General features: G+C 43.1%; 1 protein-coding gene across 13 annotated transcripts in view; it reads right to left on the bottom strand.

The window, feature by feature from the left end:
• nav3 (neuron navigator 3) overlaps positions 1–21502 on the bottom strand; it is a 470935-nt gene that overhangs the window by 157118 nt on the left and 292315 nt on the right. For all 13 annotated transcript variants that reach the window (XM_074626295.1, XM_074626296.1, XM_074626298.1 and 10 more), the window contains 2 exons: positions 5798–5915; positions 3154–3206 (listed from right to left, as the gene is read on the bottom strand). In XM_074626295.1, the coding sequence (XP_074482396.1) occupies positions 3154–3206; positions 5798–5915 (171 nt within the window). The remainder of the gene's footprint in view (positions 1–3153; positions 3207–5797; positions 5916–21502) is intronic.

Below are 21502 nucleotides of genomic sequence, written 5' to 3'. Positions count from 1 at the left end.
AGACAAAGAGTTATAGCTGCACACACACACACACACACACACACACACACACACAGAGAAGTCGCTGGCACATCGAGTCACATGCTTGCAGTGCTTGCAGCTCGCCCCTTAGTGACCGGTGCGTCAGTCTGGACTCTGTCTGTTTCCAGCCACGACCAGAATCACTTAAAGGGCATAGTTGGTAGTGCTGTGATTAGTTGAAATTCTCATTTCAATCCGACAGCAATTACAAATATCTGGTAACTGTGGCTGTCGCAGGACTATGATAAGCCTGTCCAATCATTTACTATCTGGTCAAAATGAACCTTAAAGGGAGATTTGTCAAGTATTTAATACTCTTATCAACATGGGAGTGGACAAATATGCTGCTTTATGCAAATGTATGTATATATTTATATTATTGTAAATCAATTAACAACACAAAAAAATGACAAATATTGTCCAGAAACCCTCACAGGTACTGCATTTATTTCTATCTTTTTGCATTTCAGAACAACTCTAACGCCCCAATTTCATCCCCGGGGATCAATAAAGTATTTCTGATTCTGAATTTGACTATAAATAATTAAATAAAAGGCACAGGTCTTAGTCTTTCCAGAGCTGGTTTTGACACATTGAGCTCACACAGTGACATTAGGGTTCACCGGGACTCACATTACACGACCTTGACATTGTCTTCCTTCCTGCTTCTTTAAGTGCTAACACTCTGCTTCCATTGCAGCTGGAGGAAAAAAAATCAAACAGCTGATGAACGTGAGAAAACCAGTTGTACAATCTGCTTCGTTCCAGTGACGGGACCCTTTTGGACAGATTCTCCTCAGAGAGTTTATCACTTCTCTTCTAACTAACAGCGACTTTAAAATACTGACACGTATTAGAACGATGTATACGTTACAGAGAGATGGAAACGGTCTGATAAATGCAGCACAGGGAGCGTTAACATATAAGAAACACAGTTTTAAGAAAAGGACCAAACACTCACTATGCTCTCACTGAGACAGCGCGCCAAAAGCAGCTAAACAAGCCTTAGTCACTTTTAATGGCAGGAGGGATGGATGCCAGGGCAAACCGACACTGCATAAACACTTAGTCAACTGTAGTTAAAGTGAGGGGTAATTATCTCACAGTGACGACAATCAGTGGTTATACAGCCCGTCATCTCATTAACAGAAAGGGGGAGACGACACCGCCCGCAGCGCCCGGCCGCGTGGCAGCAGCTTTATACACATTATTAGGAAGTCAAAGTATGCCGGGGTTTGAACTTTTCAGGTCTTTACTGGGTTTTTTGGTCAAGTGCGGTTACTGCAGTCATCAGCCGTCTCTCTGAATTATAAAGACGATGATGTTTGGTGATCAGAGTTGTTATTATTGGCTGCATGAAATTTCCGTGCAAAGCAACAAGCGACAGTTTGTCCGTTTCTACTGTGACAGCGGCCTGAAATGTGACATTAGAGGGTTCAGTGAGAGTGCACGGCAGATGGAAGAAGTAGTATTCAGATGCTTTACTTAAAGGAACAGTGTGTAATATTTAGGAGAATCTATTGGCCGAAATCGATTTAAATATTTCATCACGATTAATCCCAAATAAACATTTTTATCTGTTCAAAATGTACCTTAAAGGGAGATTTATCAAGTATTTAATACTCTTATCAACATGGGAGTGGGCAAATATGCTGCTTTATGCAAATGCATGTATATATTTATTATTGAAAATCAAATAACAACACAAAACAATGACAGATATTGTCCAGAAACCCTCACAGGTACTGCATTTAGCATAAAAAAATATTGACTATGACTTGCCCCAAACTGCATGTGATTATCATAAAGTGGGCATGTCTGTAAAGGGGAGACTCGTGGGTACCCATCGAACCTATTAACATTCACACATCTGGAGGTCAGAGGTCAAGGGACGGCTTTGAAAATGGTCAGTTTTTCTTCGCCAAAATTTAGGTCAAGTTTGGAGCGTTATCTAACCTCCTTCTTGCTAGTATGACATGGTTGGTACCGATGGATTCATTAGGTTTTAGTGTTTCATATGATGCCAGTATCTTCACTCTAACTTTGTTACCTTAGAATGAGCCGTTCATATCTACATAGGGAGCGGGTCCTCTTCATGGAGTCCTTCATGTTGCACCTCCATGTTTCTACAGTAGCCCAGAAAGGACAAACCAAACACTGGCTCGAGAGAGGGACAATTACGTTTTTACATCGCCGTTTATATCTACATAGGGAGCGGGTCCTCTTTTCACAGACTCCGCCACAAAAAACACTGTTAACTTTTCCTACTTGGGCTGGAATCGGTAACGCTACTCGCTGCCGTCGCCCCTCTCTCTCTCTTGCTTCACCACTCATTTCCCACGTACACACTCAACTTTAACAACAACTGGCTCTAGAGAGGGCCATTCACGTTTTTTTGCGTCGACCAACGTAGCGTTCCTACACGCTCGGCACACGGGAGAGGCTGTAATCTGCGACCTCGCCCCTAGATACCGCCAGATCCTAAACACTGTTCCTCTAATTCAAAAGATTCAAACAATTCAAACAATCGCAGAAGTTAAATCGGGGAACTGCAAACAATTCACACATCTGAAATGTGACGAGGCGCCAGCACGCAGACACTGCTTCGTAAGGAGTCACAAGCCAAAATGTTGGGGGTTTAACAATGCATACATGTGGGTTTTATTATCTAAATCTGAAAAGCAAGTAGACGCAACAGCTGCCAAACAAGTGTAGTGGAGTAAAATGTGCAATTTATCCCTCTGAAATGTAGTGGAGTAGAAGTATAAAGCAGCAAAAAGCAGACATCCAAGTTATCTCTTGATCACCAGATTGAAACAGAACAGGGAGAGAAGAATCAGATCTGAATTTCGGCTAGTAGGCTGATTTAAGACGGTCGGTGGATGCTGAGCTGTTGTCAGTAGCTGTTGGATGAGAGCATCACCTGTAACATGTGGTGTGATCTCTGCAGAACTGTAATCCCTGTAATCTACGATATTTAAATGGATTTTTTACTGTTGCTACAACTCTATAAAACATCATTACAGCTCAACGGCGGAGCAGTTAGTACTTCACACATTCCTCATAACGATAATTCTCCCTTTGCGCAACAGCACATTAAACATAGATGAATATAAAAGTTGAAGCACTCACCATTTGCGACTGGCTCCTGGGGCTGCCATTGATATCCTCCACCTTCTCATTCGCTGCGAGAGAGAGAGAGGAGATGAAGATGTTTACCGTCGTCCCACCTAATACGACCGCTTAATACCACTAAACATCCCGGCGTCCAGTGACTGTTGAGTTCAGGTGCACAAATCCAGCAGGAAACCTCTGTTGAGGGTTAGCATGGTAGAGTGAATGTGTGTGTGTGTGTGTGTGTGTGGAGGTGCAGAGCGACGCAGGAGGAAAGGTCTGGGAAGCAAAGCTGCCTAATTCGTCAGCTGCCGCCAGAGAATTACTGACAGGCCGGCTTGGCCTCATTGTCTGTTGGGGCGAGCAGGGAGGGTAAAGTTTCAGTTCAACAGAGAGGGAGGGAGAGAGAGAGAGAGAGAGAGAGAGATGGAGAGAGAGAGATGGAGAGAGAGCAAGGAAGTTAGTCAGACAGCATCAGTGAGAAAGGCAGCATATGTAATAGAGAGGAAAATGTGTTTGTGTGAGTGTGATAAACAGAAAGAGAGGGAAGGAGGGAGTCTCAGAGAGAGAAGAGTTCACAACAGGAAGGGGAGACACAACGAAAAACAAAGAAAGAAAGAAAGAAAGAAAGAAAGAGAGCAAAGACAGCAGACGTAAGAAGAAGAAAAAGACTGTGTGACAGAAATGTGTCTGAAAAGACACAAGAATTGCGTAAGAGCCAGCGCTGCTCATTATTAATTACTGTGTGATTAATGCTGGGTTCAACCAGCAGTCAGTGGAGACATGTGATACGACATGTGACCATTTTCCGATCTGCCGTGCCGACCGCAACGCATATGGTAGTGTCGAAAAGATCAAAATATTGATACATACATGAATACATTGATGATAAAACGTTCTTAACCGAAAACCGACCCTCGTTAACCGATTATTAACCGTTAACCGACAAGATTTGACTTTTAACCGTTTTAACCGATATCGTTAATCGGTTAAAATGCTTAATGTCGGTTAACAGTTAAACAGTTAATTATTAACATCCCTACTAGGGATTAACATCCCTATGTTAACCAACATTAAGCATTTTAACCGATTAACGCTATCAACATAATTGCCGGTGTGGAGGCGTAAAAATAGATCGCCCTGTGCGTGCTGTTGCTTTTCTAGCGAGGACATTCTCAGGCGTGCAAGTGACTACTGTACTGTAGGTAGCCAGCTTTGTAGTCACTGGAAAGCAGATATTTCTCTCCTGGCGTTCAGGACGGTCGCCTCCCACCACCTTCCAGCTGCTGCATCAAGCGAACACGTCCCCAAGATAAAAAAAACTCCAATCTACAATCTACAAAAAGGCTGCCCTCTTCTCAGGATATCAAAGTAACAGTCACTGTAATGAGATTACTGCTTTTCAATTGTAATCCCTGATCACTGTAATGCGTTAGTCAGTAATGTGTTAGTACAAGATGAAGAGGAGAAAAAGAGAAAGGGAGATCAGAGAGAGGAAAGAAGGACAAGAGGGGGTGAGAGACAAAGAGAGAGAGACCTAGAAACAGCGTGAGAGATGGAGAGATAGAGAGAGAGAGAAAGAGAGAGATGGAGACAAAGAGAAGCAGAGCGCCAGAGAGGAAGAGAGACATAAAGGCATAAAGGGGAGAGAGAGAGAGACTTAAACTGTCTCTGGGGTCCAATGGGAGACACATGCCTCTGCACCCCGGGGTGTCAGGGCCATAGATCTGCTGCTGCTGCTGCAGCTCGCCCTGCACCCAAAACAACAGAGCTGCTGAGATTTGGCCCAAATATCAGACTGAGGAACAGCTTCCCTCCAACTCACCACAACAAAGACCAAACACACAGTGTGTGTGTGTGTGTGTGTGTGTGTGTGTGTGTGTGTGGGTGTGTGTGTGTGTGTGTGTGTGTGTGGGTGGTCGTTTCATCTAGCAGAATCATAGGCACACGCAGTGTTTTATTAACGCTGGATTTATTCATCTTTGCTTTATTAATATTATTTTTTTTAAAAACTGTAGGTAAGACATCAAATACTGTAAGATTTAAGATATAGAAATAGATTTTTTTAATAACAGAATTTAAATATTTGCTTCATTCAAGTCTATGCGGAGGTTGAAGGAAGTTACAGCTTTTACTGTAACATGACGTCATATCCGTTCCGTATCCGTCAACCAAAACAAACCGCAGCGAGCCGAAACGAGAAAGTAGAAAGCAGAAAACAGCGGAGGGTTGGCGTGGATACGACCTGCACCCTCACATGTTAAATCCAGCGTGGTAAACACCACACATCCAGTAAAGGATGGAAACACTTTGGGTTTCACACATTGACAGGAAAAGCAGAGCTAGACATCACGGCTAAATATGCATGCCATATCGTGATAACGGGAGATAGGTGTATCGTCCTAATATACAGCTTTGGTAGCAGGAATCTATCCTAATAATTATGTATGTAGTAATTATAATTATTAAAAGTGAATGCACTTGTAATGTGTGAACTTAATCACTAAGCTGAAGAAAGAAGCGGAGAGATGATGATGGATTAATAGATGCAGCAGTAGATAATAGAGGAAAGGTGTGTGTGTGTGTGTGTGTGTGTGTGTGTGTGTGTGTGTGTGTGTGTGTGTGTGTGTGTGTGTGTGTGTGTGTGTGTGTGTGTGTCTACCTATGATCTGGATGATCTGTGCCAGCAGGACTCCATCGGTGACGTCCTGGCTCAGGTCCTTGATGAGGCGCTGACAGCCAGACTTGGCCAGGTAGTGATTGGCCCAGTCCGTGTAAATCTGCAACGATAACAGAAGACATCCTGTCAATATATGCGTGAAACATAGACAGAGAGGAGGTGTGTGTGTCGATAACATAACATACTGCATGTTGGATGGAGTAAAAGAAGGAAAGCTGAGTTTTTGTCTCTGCCCCTGAAGTCTACTTTATCCTAACAGTCATTTCTAACCTAACTTCTCCTCCTCGCTGCGTTTCTCCCGACAGCACAGTGCTCTGACTGCCTCTCTTGTCTTCTCTACAGTGATGTGGTAAATGTCCTGCCAGGAGTACTGTCCAAACACTCCCCCCCCCCCGTTCCCTGCACATCTCCGCTACTCAAACACAAATATTTCATCAAGCTTTGGCACCCGAGGGTCGCACAGAGAGCTGTTTATGTTTATCTTCCTCAATCGGATTCATAAATGATCCCAGACAAACACTCTGACATAGATAGATGTTAATGTGACAGCCTGCGCTGACAAACTACATGAGCATCCAAATGAAGGACAGTCTTTAAGACGTGTGCTGGACCTTTGGTCAAACACAGAACAGTGAGACAAAGCAAACTTGGCACGAGTCAGAGCAATCACACAACGGAATCTTGTTAAGTCGAGTCTTAACGAAGACGTTTGCTGTAACAGGTGGATTCACTTCCCCCGACGGAGTCTCTAAACCCGGAAGAGGAGCATGTTGGATAATCTTTTGTATTGTCACCTAAACCTCTTAAACAGCCGCTGCGTCTTTCATTAGAGCCCATAAGCTGACCGATAAGCGACGCTTTGTCCGGCGGACGACAGAGTGGTCTGGACAGCTGCTGCTGCGATTTCACCGGGCGCCCCCAAGACGAAAGATGGGAATCACATTTGGCGTCCAAAGCGCTTGTGGCTTGCGGACTAAAAGAATCAGGTTCTTTTTGTGTGCAATTGGTTCCGTTTTTCACGCCTGAGCTTGAGGATCGAAGAAGATGTAAACGTTGAAGGGCTGCTTCAAGCACCCCAAGTAGTTTTATATACCTTAAAACTTCACCAATGTGGTGTTTTTTTCTTCTTCCTTCCAGAACTCTCTCACTAAGCAGCCAATTAGACTGTTGTCAGGCTATTAAATAGCCGTTATCAGAAACCTAAACCTAAAGAAGTTGTAGTTTTATTACCTAAACCTAAAGAAGTTGTAGTTTTGTTGCCTAAACCTAAATAAGTTGTAGTTTTGTTGCCTAAACCTAAAGTTGTAGTTTGTTGCCTAAACCTAAAGAAGTTGTAGTTTTATTGCCTAAACCTAAAGAAGTTGTAGTTTTATTGTCTTAATCTAAAGAAGTTTAAGTTTTGTAAACCTAAAGAAGTTGTAGTTTTCATGCCCAAACCTAAAGAAGTTGTAGTTTTGTTGACTAAACCTAAAGAAGCCTTTTTGTTTGTGTTGAAAAGGTGATGTTTCATTCAGTTTTACAACATATTAGAACGTTTTGCTTTTAAGTTTCGCTTTCACTTTTACAACGTAGTAGGCCCCTACTGACCCACATCTATGGAGCTTATAGCGACTGATAACGCCCATTTAATGGCCTGAGAACAGTCATATTGGTGCAGGAAGAACTAGAAGGCACCTGGGAAGTTACAAGAACTAGAAAAGCAATCTGGTTCTTCACACTGTGCGGAGAGGAGAGAGCGTTTGAAACAAACTTCCACAGACAGCCATGGAGGAACGTCTTTCTTCCTGCTCAGCTTGAAATTAGATTTTGGGACCAAAAGGAAATCTGTAGCAGCCCATATAAAGACACTAACTGCTGATCTGCTGCCGGAAACTTCTTCTTGTTATCCCCGGATAAAAAAAGTGGTGAAAATCCCCTCAGAAATGTAAGATCCTCCAGGAGTATGGGGGGTCCTTAGTGTCAAAAAGTAGAATTAATTCAGATGTATATACTTCCTGTCAGTCAAACTGTGTGGTGGAACTTTAACATCTTTGTCTCCAAAATTTTCTGCAGATGAAGTTTCTATAAGCACAACAGGCTTCTCGGCATCTCAAATGGGAATTCCCTCATAAAACTTGTTTCTCATGATGAAAGAATCCCGTTTTCCCCTCATTTACCTCACACCGCCCGTAATTAAAAACATTTGTCTCCCGCTCTTTTCTCTTTTTCTTGGAAGAGAGAGACGCTCCTTTTTAAAAGACGCCGCCTCTCAGAAGTTTTCTATCTGTTGTGGTTTTCCCTCGGCGACTTTCTCCGTGATGAGAAGCCGTAAAGTCGGACAAAAAAATGAGAGCCGTCGCAGGAGGAAAACACTAAAACCTGCTCGCAAACAAGAGGCATGTGCACGTGCAAATAAATACACACACATACACCGCAAATGCAAACCGCATCCCATCGGGGGGCAAGTAAACAAACAGGAGAGCGGGAGGATGGGGAAAGTGAGGAGGAATTAGGATGCTGTCAACTACAGTCACACATCAGGCTGCAGGAAATTCCACCAAGGCTGCTGGACAGCTAAGTTCATTAGACCTGGGACGACGAAGAGGAGGAGGAGGAGGAGGGTTTGATCTGTAACAATGTCTTAGCAGCCACCTCCCGCTGCCATACATCTCTCTCTCTCTCTCTATCCATACCCTTAAAAGGGAGCAGGGACAGAGGATTAACGCTGCAGCACAGAACCAGAGTAAAAAAGACTCAACCCTCCTGCCAGCAATAGACAGGTTCACATCCAAATTTAGCTCCAACGTTAACAACATTTCCCGAAAAGCAGCAAAAGAAAACGCAAATTGAAGTGCGTTTCCATCCACTACTTGACCCGAATGCATCGAAATAAAGAGTTAGTGGTTTTTCCAAATTGAGAATGCACTTCAAAACAGGTGGATGGAAACACACTTGAAGCTGCAGTAGGTAGAAAATGGAGCAAATGTGATTTAAAAAAAGGTATTTTTATATAAAACGGTCACTATATCCTGACAGTAGTGCATGAGACAGGTAATCTGAAAAATATCATGTGCTTCTGTGTCCTACGGTGCTCCTAATGGCATCTGCAAGATTTCACAGACTGGAGGAAAACAACCAATCAGAGCCGAGCTGGAGCCTTGCCGTCTCTGAGCAGCTGTCAATCACTCGCAAACTCCGATCAAACAGTCAAACTAGGCAGCGCTGATCAAATATGAATCAATATTCTGTTACTGTAATGCCTATTTCTCTCCTCAAATGTTTTCAGAAACATCTTGTAGTGTACTGTTTAGCTGTAAAATGAGAAAGTTTGTTACCCGGAACCCTGTTGAGATCAGTTGAGGAAATACCAAGCACCGCCCACCAGCTGGAGCACAGCCAATAGGAACGCTCAAGTTGTCTTTCAGAACACTTGAATTACAATATGCTGAAAGGTTTTTGCCCAATGATGCCAAAAGATATACTGCCCCTTTGTGCGCATCAAGCAGGAGACCCAATAGGTTTTGGACCAGAGTGAAAATGTTGTTTTTGAAAGGCTAAATGCCAACAAATATGGACTGAGGCAGAATATTTAGTTCGATTGGCGCACTGTAGTGATTGATCACCCGAACCAAACTCTTTGGGCTCCGTTCCAGCTCTGCTCTAACCAGCTTTGTTTGAGGGCGTGCCAAACTAGCCGCTAGGCAGGTATTATGCAAATGTGTTACTTGATGACATCACCACGTTACGGAAGAAAAGGCGGGACTTCAAGGAAGGCGTTTGAGGCAGTTCAGGAACAGTATTTCTGTGAGGGAGAGGAACTCCTTTTGGCCTGGGCTTTGTAACTTTGCAGACCTTTTACACGCACAAAAAACGATATAACACACTACAGGAAAAGGAAAAAGCACAATAGGCCTCTTTTAACTAAATTTCCAGAAAAGCAGCAAAAGAAAATGCTAATTAAATTGCGTTTCCATCCGCTACCTGAGCTGAGTGCATCAAAATAAAGAGTTAGTGCTTTTCTAAATTGAAAATGCACTTCAAAACAGGTGGATGGAAACACACTTAATGTTTCTGGGAAAACACAGAGGCCTTTCAATCACTTCCTCTACACTCGTGGATGCAAGTAAGAAGTGAATGGAGGAGGTGGGGAGTGATCCACATACCTAGCGGAGGGAGCGATACCCAGCGGATGAATTCAATTTGTGGCTAAAATAGCCAGCTGCTTCTGCATCTGCCGCAGCTCCTGGAGGGAAATGACTCCCAATAAACACTCATCTTCAGGGCTGCACACTATAGCTGTTCAGCCCCGAGGTCAAAACAGTATTTGCATTTGATTTGGAAAGTTTGTTTTAGCAGCAGGACAACAGGGCTTCACACAATCACGAGAAAAGCAAACTAAAGCGAGTTTAAAATCTATCTCTGAGCAAACACTCTTTATCTGCAAACACTTGTCTTGCTGAATGGAACAAAGCGTCCATATGGGAATCTAAAAAAGGATCAAACAAGAAGGTAGATAGATAAAATTTCACTCAGGCTGATTACAGATCTGCTTGCAGGTCAGTTTCAAACTGAAACCTACGAAAACAACAGCACTGAAGACACAAACAGAAAAGTTACTTCAAACTAGGGCTGTCAAGGTTAACGCCATAATAACAACATTAATGCAACAATTTCTAGGTTGTAGCGGGCTCAATTTTAAAGCTACTGGTATCATATGAAACCAGAAAACCTAAAGATTCCATTGGTATCAACAATGTCATATTAGCTTGCTGTGGTATGGTCATTTTCAAAGGAGTCCCTTGACCTCTGACTTCCAGATATGTGAATGTAAATGTGTTCTCTGGGTACCAACGAGTCTCACCTTTACAGACACAGACCGGAGGAAAACAACCAATCAGAGCCGAGCTGGAGCCTTGCTGTCTCGGAGCAGCTGTCAATCACTCGCGAACTCCGATCAAACAGTCAAACTAGCTAGCGCTGATCAAATATGAATCAATATTCTGTTACTGCAATGCCTATTTGTTGTGTAAAATGACAGCTGCCTCCGTTGAATGAACAGCCAATAGGAACGCTCTCTCTCTGAAATGACCTATGATTGGCCAAAGTCTCCCATCATGGGCTTTTCAAAGCCTGAAAACAGAGCCATGAGGAGGAGCAGAAGTCTAGTTTTCTCTCAGAACACTTGAATTACAATATGCTGAAAGGTTATTATGGGATTTTTATCCAATGATGCCAAGAATATACTGCCTAATGCTGCTTTAACACAGAAATAAAACATTGCCAGTCATCTGATGGAATATGCCAAAATGTACACATCACAGAGGAACCCCAGGAAGTGTCTGCCACCAACTTCTAGATCTGGACATTTTCGGGAACTCAAGTTGGAAACGTTGCAAGGAGAGCTCAAACAAATCAAGGCAGAAGACTCGGACTCAAAAGAGCAGCTTCAACTTCCTGTTTCTCACCCCGACTTCAAGTTCAGTTAGAAAAAACCCTAAGAATGGTCTTTGAAGCATGTCAATGCCTGCAGGTGAATCGGCAATGTCCTGCGTTTGACCCTGAAGTTCTGGGACCCCTTGTCACCTGTCATCCAACCTCTTCTCTCTGAGCTTTCTGATGAAACACGCAAACATCAAAGCGACACTTTCAAGAAGAAGCCTGCCTCCTGTCTCAGCGTGAGCCGCCGACTCACTGATCCACTCACTTCATGAGAGTTCAGCCTGTCAGCAGCCTCTCCTGCACTCGTTACCCTCTCTCCTCTCTCTGAGTCCCAGTCGCTACGGCAGCGGCAAAACATCAGCATTAACGCCGCCTTCAGAGACATCGTATAGAGACACACATGCTAGATGAGACAACATGCACATGCAATCTATACCAATTCCCCAGCTGCTCATGCACAAGCAAACACAAATGAACCCCCTCCCCTTGCCCACCCTCCTTCCTCTTTCTGTGTTTCGGCAGCCAGCATCAATCAGCAGAAGTCCAGTCTCCGTGCTGATGTTATCCTCATTGATGCCACAATGAAGTGTCGTCCCTCTCCTCCTCTTCCTCTCTGCAGATCTCTCCCCCCTCGGCAGAGCTAACAAACAGCCGGCTCTCACCACCCGGAGCAGATAAACTGCCTTCAACAGTCCCGATCACAATGCAGTGACTACAGCTACGCAGGTATTTTTTGGTTGGCAGAGCCTGCAGTGGCGCCGCTCAGCCTCCGGGGGGGAGGCGAGATGCTGGAGTGAGAGCAGGAAGGAAGTGCACTGTTTATCAATGTCCTAAATGTATGGGCTCTTTAATCAGGGCATCATTCCAACGCTGTCTAATAAATTAAGAACGTAATTGCATCCAAGGGGGGTTTGTGCGTATACACAATCACTTGGGAGACATTCAGCTGTGTAATGCTGTTTTTGGAAACAGTCTAGCCAGGAGAGACGTCTCCTCTGTGGCTATAGGCCGGCTCGGAGAGCTCAACTTGGCAACGGTGCAGCTCTGCTCCCGCATGGCTCCTAAATGTAATTAAACACAACATAAAGCTGCATTAACTAAACGAGCGATGAGCCGACGGAATCGATGCGACAGAGCTTCCTCCATGACTCCATGTCTCTGGGTCATGACAGACCAGGAGTGATGGAGGGATGGAAGCATCCAGGATGGGATGGCGGCTGTTGCTGAGTTTATGGAGGGTGATAGAGAGGAAAAAAAGACACACAAAAAAAGTCTAACTCAACAGAAAATCTGTTCTGACTGTGCTGTTCTATTCGTAGGTGATGTTTGGGATGTATGGAGGACAGAACCTGCCAAAATAAAAAAAAATGAATGAATAAATAAATAAAAAATATGTCATTAAACATAGTAAAAATAATATTAAAAATGAATGTAGCAATTATGAGTAATGTAAAGGGAAAATCATGCATAAATAAATAAATGCATTAATACATAAAGAAATACATACATTAAAGAAATAAATATAAAAATAAATAAATAAACGTAAAAAATAATATAAATAAATACATGAATAAATGTAAAGGAAAATTAAAAAGAAGAATAGATAAATAAGGGGATTAATACAAAGATAAATAAATAGAGAAGCAAATTAAAACAGAATTTCTGTTATAATTTTTTTAATAATCATTTTTTTATTTTAATAATTATTTATATATCAATTTATGTCACATTTAATCAGTTAATTAATGGCTGCATTTATTTTTAATATTATTTTGCTACATTTAATGACATATTTATTTATTTATCGAGTAATTTATTTATTCATTCATTTATTTATTTATTTATTTTTTGTTCTGGTAAATCCTATTGCTCCCCACATCTTCTCCAGCAACTAGTCCCTGCTGATGTCACAAAATCCCGCTCATACCAAGAAACTCAGATCTAAGGTGAGCGCAGAGAAACTTTTCCCTTTCCAGCTGATGAACATGAAATCAGCATTGAGTGTCAAACTCTGCGTTCTGCACAGCGAAGGCCACACATTCAAATAGCAAATAAGCAAAACACATTTCTAAGTGGAGGGGAACTTTAAATAATACAGTTGGAAGTTGAATTTACATGATAGAAAGTCTGGTAGATCAGCAATACTGCAGCTCATGGTCTTGTGGTACCTTGTAAATTGGGAGTCCGTGAAGGAAGACTGTGGTAATAATGTCATAAAAACGTTCTGACCTGAAGAAGCTGCTGAGTTTTGAATTAGTTTCCCAAAAGTAAAGCTGGTGTTACTGGACAGCTGAGCATCCAATTTTTTAAGAGAAAACAAAAGCGTGAATGCATTTTTCTAGGGTCAGTAAAACAGATGAATTGCCTCATCCTGGAGACATCCAACTGTGAGCATCTGCTGCTTTCAGCGTGTCCAGTGAGGAAGAGGTCAGAATGATAGATAACCATGAGATTTCTGACGAAACCCTTCGGGGCCCGGTACGACTGTCAGCGTCCGACTACGTTACGGAGGCACCTGGAAGCCATTTCCACTATATAAACCTTCTTGGAGTATCCTGGGATAAAGTCTGACGCATCTCTATTCCCTCAGAAACCGTCATTATCTTGTCCCGAGAGCGGGATAGAGAGGCCTCCTTCAAACCCACCTAATCCTGAGGTAATAGCAGCCGGCGCCTTTCCAACATTGGCTCCACTCCAATCTCTGCAAACACCCAAGTGGGGAGTTTACGCCGGCAATATACAAATGGAGGACTCGAAGTCTCCTTGTGGCCTGGCCGCTAGCGAGGAAGGATCAAAAATAATAACTTTATTTACGTGACAGCGATTTTTTAAGAGGCAAGAAATGGACTGGATGTGAGGGAGATGAGCATCCTTGTTGCCGTGCCAACTGTCGACCGCGGGCCAAGTCTGGGTGTGCGTTTGGCTTTAGAGATCTATCCAGTTGTGTTTACAACCAGCAGCTTACACGCAGTGATAAAACACCAATCAACTGCAGCAACAGATGTGGAATAGATGAAATGAATGTGAATAATCAATTCATGCACGTGAGAATTAAAAAAATGACTCTATTCAACTCTAATTTTTCTCCACCAAAAGAAAGCCTCTCTGAGCCAGAGTCTTACTCACTGTTTCCTGAGAGCCTGTTAAGTGTGCATCACTGTTTGTTTGGCTCATTGCTTCCAAGGAAAACTGATTAGCATGTTGCTTTCAAGGTTCCTTCTGCATATTAAGCCAGCTGCACACATTTATACCGCTGATACGTCACCGAGCAGCTCCATCCCAGGAGCTGAACATGCAGGTGCCTCGGTACCTTCTAGCAGTATAGCTGGGATGATACACCTATCTCCCAATCCAACTCAATGCTTTCTCGTTTTGGCTTGCTGCCGTTTGTTTTGGTTGACGGATACGGAACGGATATGACGTCACGTTACTCAGACTACAACAACAAAAGCGGAAACTTCCTTCGACCTCTGCATAGACTCAAATGAAGCACTTAACAGCGATTCTGGCATGACTTCACTATAAGACCAGAAGATAACAGAAGAGAAGCTGCTAAAAACTGAAACATTCAGTCATTGTTTGCTCGTGCCCACGGCCTGCCAAGCCACTTTGTCGTTTCAGGGGAAATCCTGAGCAGAAAATGACATAATTGCATGGCGGGGAGAAGTTTGGACACACAATCCATGTTGGACGTGCTCACACACACGTCAGTCAGCGCCGATCTCTCTCTCTGAGGCCAAAGAGAGAAGGGATGGTCAGATAAAAAAGAAAAGAAATGACAGCTCCAAAACAGATAAAAAGACACATGAGTACAACACAGTTTAGGAGACGGACAGGAATACAAGACAGATGTGTTTGTTGACCAATTTTGATAAACCGTCAGTGGTTACGAGCACCAATTACAGACAATCATTCGCCAAAGCAGCGCAATTTTAAGGTAGCACACGGGGGAATTATTACGCGTAGTAGCTTTCCATTACTTTTTTGCCAGGAAAAAATGCTAAAATATCTAATATCATTCCAGCATGGCACACGAAGGACGCATCTAAATCACAGCTATCCACTAAGTATAATAAACCAAGCACAATGTAACCTGATGACTGTGAACATCAGCGTCAACACATCAATTTCCCACTGACCTCACAATGAAAATGTATGAAGCAGCGCTGCTGGAGGAGAGACTCTCGTTGCTACGCCGACAACAAACCGAGACTCGGTGGCTGAGTTCATGTTTATGTGACGGAAACCCATCAGATGCTGGAGGAGTCATGTTATACAACCTTCAAACACACATCCTGAAACACTTCCTCCCTCTTACCCCAAACCAGAAGGACCGGAGGACTAGATTTACACCGTCTCCATGTCCAACAGGTCATTTAGTTTGCACGGCTATAAAACACAGAGGTGAGGAGGTGAACACTACATAAATGCAAAATATGAGACGCAGAAGAGAATATGGAGGAATGTTTTCATAATCTTGCTGGCGTGCCATTATAAAAACATTTAAAAGAAACTAATGGAACTTAGAGTATAGGTTTGAGAGAATACACTGTAAAAAATATTCAGTTTGATGCTTTTACACTGTTAAATGTTGTCAGTCGGAAATGTACAATTCAATCCAGGAGTTGTTTTTAAAGAGGACCTACAATGCTCATTTTCAGGTGCATACTTGTATTGGTTTTCTACTAGAACATGTTTTCATAGTTAAATTAAAAAAAAAAAAAACGGTTTATTTTTCTCATACTGGCTGTGCTGCAGCATCTCTTTACACCCTCTGTCTTCTGAAACGCTCTGTTTGAGCTCCGACCCCGCCCTCTTGAAAAGCCCTGAAGTCTGCTCTGATTGGTCAGTTGGCCCACTGTGTAATGATTGGTCAACCGAAACCAAACTCTTCTGACTCCTCTCTAGCTCCGCTCTAACTAGCTTTGTTTGAAGGCGTGCCAAACTAGCTTTTGGGCAAAATGTGTTACTTGGTGACATCACTACGTTACGGAAGAAAAGGCGGGACTTCAAGCGAGGCGTTTATGGCAGTTTGGGGGAGAGTAACTCCTTTTGGCGTGGACTTTCGACTTTCTTTTGTTTTGCAATTTCATTGCTAGAGTGCTTTATCGTCATGACAGCAATCACATTGTTAGACCGATTACGTTATAAAACATCAATCATGAGGTGATATTTACAATGTAAAGTTTAAATTCGAGCATGACTAAGTGTTCAAAATGCCTTTATTTTTGGAGGAATGTAGCAATGTGTTGTCCACGTTGCACTAATGTTTTAATCTTGTTCTCTAAACAAAGGCACTTCATATATATTTCATCATGTATACACTCTGTTACACCTCTGTGTATACACATACATAGTTATTACTCCTCTATACATTCCTGTTTACACCTCTGTGTGTACATACATTACTTCTCATCATGCGTATACATACAGTAGCTACTACATCCTGTTAACATTCAACTAAATTACAAATTTACATTAATATTTTAGATTTACTTATGTTGATATTTATTTTAACTGCACTATTTTATACCTTACATTATCATTTTGCTTTCACTTTAACTAGTGTGATTTGCCCTTTTATATAAACATATTTTATGAGCATAGCTGAAGGAACCTGAGACCAAAGATTTTCATTGCTTTGCTGGAATTGACAAATGACAAATAAAAGAACCTCGAACTTTGAACTTCAGTCATATATTGTCAGTCTTTTTGAATCATTTCATTCTACCACTGTTATTAAATGTCCTCCCTTCTACAGCGTGTGTTTTATTACCGAGATAAAAATATTAGGAATCCCATAAATAACCTAAACCGAAGCACGCGGTGTGTTCAAGCCATCATCATCTCTGCCCTTAAAGTACAGACATGTAGTCTGCAGCAGATGCTGAAGCAGTCACACACACACACACACACACACTGTTGCAGTATCTCACCTTACCATGGTAACCGCAGCATGTGAGGCAGCGTCTGGCTCGCTGGCTCTGTGGCCTGCGTGCCAGACGCTGCCACCGTCGTGCTGGGATAAGGGAGGGCACGCACTGGCAGCAACATGCAACCTCAGGCACAAGCATTTTCAGCTCTCGGCGCCTATCACACCTAAAATCTATATCCAAACCAAAACTAAATCAGCTGTTATGATCTCAGATCCAGTGTTGGAAGTCTTCCGTGTCTGTCATCATCCTGATGAGCTCAGAGAGGCTCACCTGTGCTGCTCAGAGACAATGAGGTGAGCTCAATCTGCATGCAATCAGTGCTCCCATACTGTAACTAGGAGGAGATGGGGAAGAACAGTTCTCTGTTTGCCCTGCTACCAGCCAGACCTGTTCCCCTGTCTTCATCAAATCCACAATTTGATTTGATGTTAGGTCACCTGAACATCCAGGTTGGCTCTGGCCAGTTGAGAAAAGTAATGTAGCTCTAGCAGGTATTATAAATAGCCAGCAGACATTTGTGTGACATTCTGTGGAGAGCCTGTGTTGATTAGCCGCTAGCTCCCAACATGAGCTCCTTCCACAGCCTCAGATCACCTCTCTGTCGTGGTAACAGCCCTAAATTGAGGCCCTGCGTTGAGCGGCGGGCAAACTTTTCCTGCTCGGCGGCGGCCTTAACAAGCGCCCCGCAGCTCCCGGCTGACACCCGTCTATTCCGGGACGCCGCGGGGCTCTGTAATCATTCCTTCAGACCTCTGCAGGCTCCGCCCACTCCAAAACACACACAAATAAATCAGGAGGCTGAGCGGGACTACCGTGTCATTAGCTAAACCCCTGCTGCATCGGTTACAGAAGCACACAAAAACATCTTCGTCATTCCCCCCCTGCAGCGTCTGAATTATTCTCCATCCGATTATTCTCTACCGACAAAAAGCCAAATGATGAGGACGTGATCTGTGTCGGCGTGACTCACCGCTGGCCTTCACAGATTAGTCACACTTCCTCACAGCGTCTTACCGTTTGTTAAATCAGGATGAGTCAGCTGCTGACTAGTTGTGGTCGGTTGGCTTTTACAGACCGGGCTCCAGTTGAGCCTGGTTTGGAGGCACTTTCACTCTCAGCAGCAACTGTTGCTTTCACCACAATAAGCCGCCCTCTCTGGGCCGTCATGGTGAGAAAACGTATTTTATTTGCCTTTTAAATCAAACGAAAAACACAGAACTAAGAACACAAGGGGGTTGTAATCAGGCTAGTGCAGATGGCAGGTCAAAAGGTTGCGGAGTTTTGTACAAATACTCATATTTACAGCCCTGAGCTTACGGTAAACACTGAGCCCACAAAGCTATCAGCGGGCCCACCAACTGCCACAATCTTGATCAGGTATCAGCCCCATCGGACATATCTGGACCTTTGTGTAAAAATCAAATTTTATAAGCCCATTTATATGCAGAACGCAACACATGTCTGTTTGGTTTCAATCGGGGACTGCCATCTGCTTGTTGAGAAACAAATTAATGTAGATCGCTAGATTAATGGGTTTTTGATTGGGTGCCGGCCAGACTGCCAGGAGCCCGGGCCTGGTTCTGTTATTAACAAGCCTCTCAAGAGGACGAGGACAGGACGGCGACACTACGCCCAGCCACTTAGCGCAGCGGCCAGACCGTTGATTGTTTTGTACACTTATTGATGAGCAACGACGCTTGTTGGTGGTGCTCGAACAGGAGAGGCTGTCATTTGTTTCAAGTGGTTGGTTTTACTTTTGGATGGAAGTTGTTCTGTGAAGGCAGAGTGAAATCAATCACTCCGTCTCCTTTATTTGTCGTTTTAGACGTGTCTTTCTTGCTCTATCAAGTGTTAGAGCGGCAGTAGGTAGAATGTTTTTGGCATCATTGGGCAAATATTCCATAATAACCTTTCAGCATATTGTAACTCAAGTGTTCTGAGAGATAACTAGACTTCTGCACCTCCTCATGGCTCGGTTTTCAGGCCTTAAAAATGTAGCCTGTGATGGGAGACTTAAGCACAGGTCATTTCAGAGAGAGAGCATTCCTATTGGCTGTTCATTCAACGGAGGCAGCTGTCAGTCACTCCCAAGCTCGGTATAAACCATCTTAGTTATTGTTCAGGGATAATTCCAGTTGTATGTTCTTGTTATTTTGATAATTTTGGGCATCGTTTCTATCAGTCATAATAATGTTAATGATTCAAGTATTTAGTTCATTTGTTTGTTTATAATAAAGGTGCTAAATATGCCTCAAGTCACTTTCCCTCCTCCCGCAATTCTCTGTTTTCTCTAACTGGTATTTATGCGCTAACGTTATAAGTTAGTTTCATTTGACAAGCCAGGTTATTCAAGGACAATAGCTGAGAATATGAGGGAGCTAAAGCAGCCTGCCACTGGCTACATGTTAAAGAGGACCTATTGTGTTATTATTTTCAGGTGCATACTTGTATTTTGGGTTTCTAATAGAACTTGTTTACATGCTTTAACATTCAAAAAACGCTTTATTTTTCTCATATCCGGCTGTACTTCAGCACCTCTTTTCACCCTCTGTCTGAAAAGCTCTGTTTGAGCTCCACCCCCGCCCTCTTTCGAAAAGCCCAGTCTGCTCTGATTGGTCAGCTGAACCCACTCTGTTGTGATTGGTCAACCAAACCAAACACTTCGGACTCCAGCTCCTAACTTTGTTTGACGGCGTGCCAAACTAGCCGTTATGCAAATATGTTACTTGGTGACATCACCACGTTACGTAAGAAAAGGCGGGACTTCAAGCGAGGCATTTCAGGCAGTTTAGGGGAGGGTAACTCCCTTTGGCGTGGACTTTGGGCTTTGTAACTTTGCAGACCTTTTACGTGCACAAAAAACTATATAAAGGAAAGGGATAAAGCACAAAAGCATGATAGGTCCCCTTTAAAAAGCACCTTAAAAATCTAACTGAGCCATACACCTTAAGCATCACAAGTCATTGTTTAATCATATATAATTATAAATTACCTGATGTAATTCTACCAGAAGTCTGCCTTCCCTGAAATAAATTGTTCACAAGTCAGTTGAACGGTGAACAATCCTGTTGAATCCAGTCCAGTTGTAAGGGAGGGCTGATGCAGGCTATATAGGGCTTTTTTCAGCCTTGAGACAACAAAGACACAGACAGCACTCAAACGCTTGTCAATCCATTCTGAATAAAATGTTTTTCCACACATCGACCAGCAGAGGGCTCCACCGCACTAACCCTCAGCCTCCTCCATCCAGCAGCAGCAGAATCAACCATATTTGCCTTTTGTGGAGCTGCTGGCTGCTGAAAAGCAGTCGGGGGTCGGTACGAATGAACTTAATGAGTCATCCAAAGATCATCTGTGAATCACTGTTTGAGAGTGAAAGCCAGAACGGCCGGCCACTTCAAATGCAGAGTGGCTTTGGCTCTTTGGTTAGTAATGAGGCATATTTCCCTGTGTTCTACTGCAGCCATAACCTATAAACCAGACTCCCCCTTGTCCAGACCTTAAAGGAACACATCACTGAGCACTGACGGTCAGAAAGCATGAAATGCCCCTTTATAGGATTTTAAAACTCACTTTTATAAATAGTTCTAAAGCAGAACAAAAGTCAATATAGAAGCAAATTAAAGGGTAACGCCACTATGAGTTTACTCATCACACGGGGTGTTATTCACACTGTGAAAAGGGTCATAACGTCTTCTGTGGCTCTGGAAAAAAATAGAACCGTGATGATGTCAGCTAGGGGCTTGAAATATGTGGGCATTTACCATCCAGGGAGGGTTTGAGAAAGAGACTATATTTAGTTGAATGATGGGAAATGTATAGGGTGCATGCCAAGGACTAAAAGTCAGGATATGTCGGCCCGTGCCGCATCAATGTTGACCATTCTTTTTCAATCTGTCTCTCACAAGTATCCCAAATTTATGGAAGTGCAATATTAATCCTCAGGAGAACCCCTTCAACCATTGGTGGACCCACAGGAGGGGCACAATGTTGGGGGAAAAAACACTGCAACAGCCCTCTTGGATGACCCTCTGGTAGATAAAATATAGGGTGCCCTTCCAGTGGAGAAAACACAATGAAGTCTCTAAGGTGCCCTTCAAGTGGAGAAAACACAATGAAGTCTCTAAGGTGCCCTTCAAGTGAAGAAAACACAATGAAGTGCCCTCTAGAGTGCCCTTCTAGTAGAGAAAACACAATGAAGTGCTCTCTAGGGTGCCCTTCTAGTAGAGAAAACACAATGAAGTGCCCTCTAGGGTGCCCTTCTAGTAGAGAAAACACAATGAAGTGCTCTCTAGGGTGCCCTTCTAGTGGAGAAAACACAATAAAGTGCCCT

The sequence above is a fragment of the Sebastes fasciatus genome, chromosome 23 (genome assembly GCF_043250625.1).
Source record: "Sebastes fasciatus isolate fSebFas1 chromosome 23, fSebFas1.pri, whole genome shotgun sequence".
NCBI lineage: Eukaryota > Metazoa > Chordata > Actinopteri > Perciformes > Sebastidae > Sebastes > Sebastes fasciatus.
This window is presented reverse-complemented; position numbering and strand designations above follow the sequence as displayed.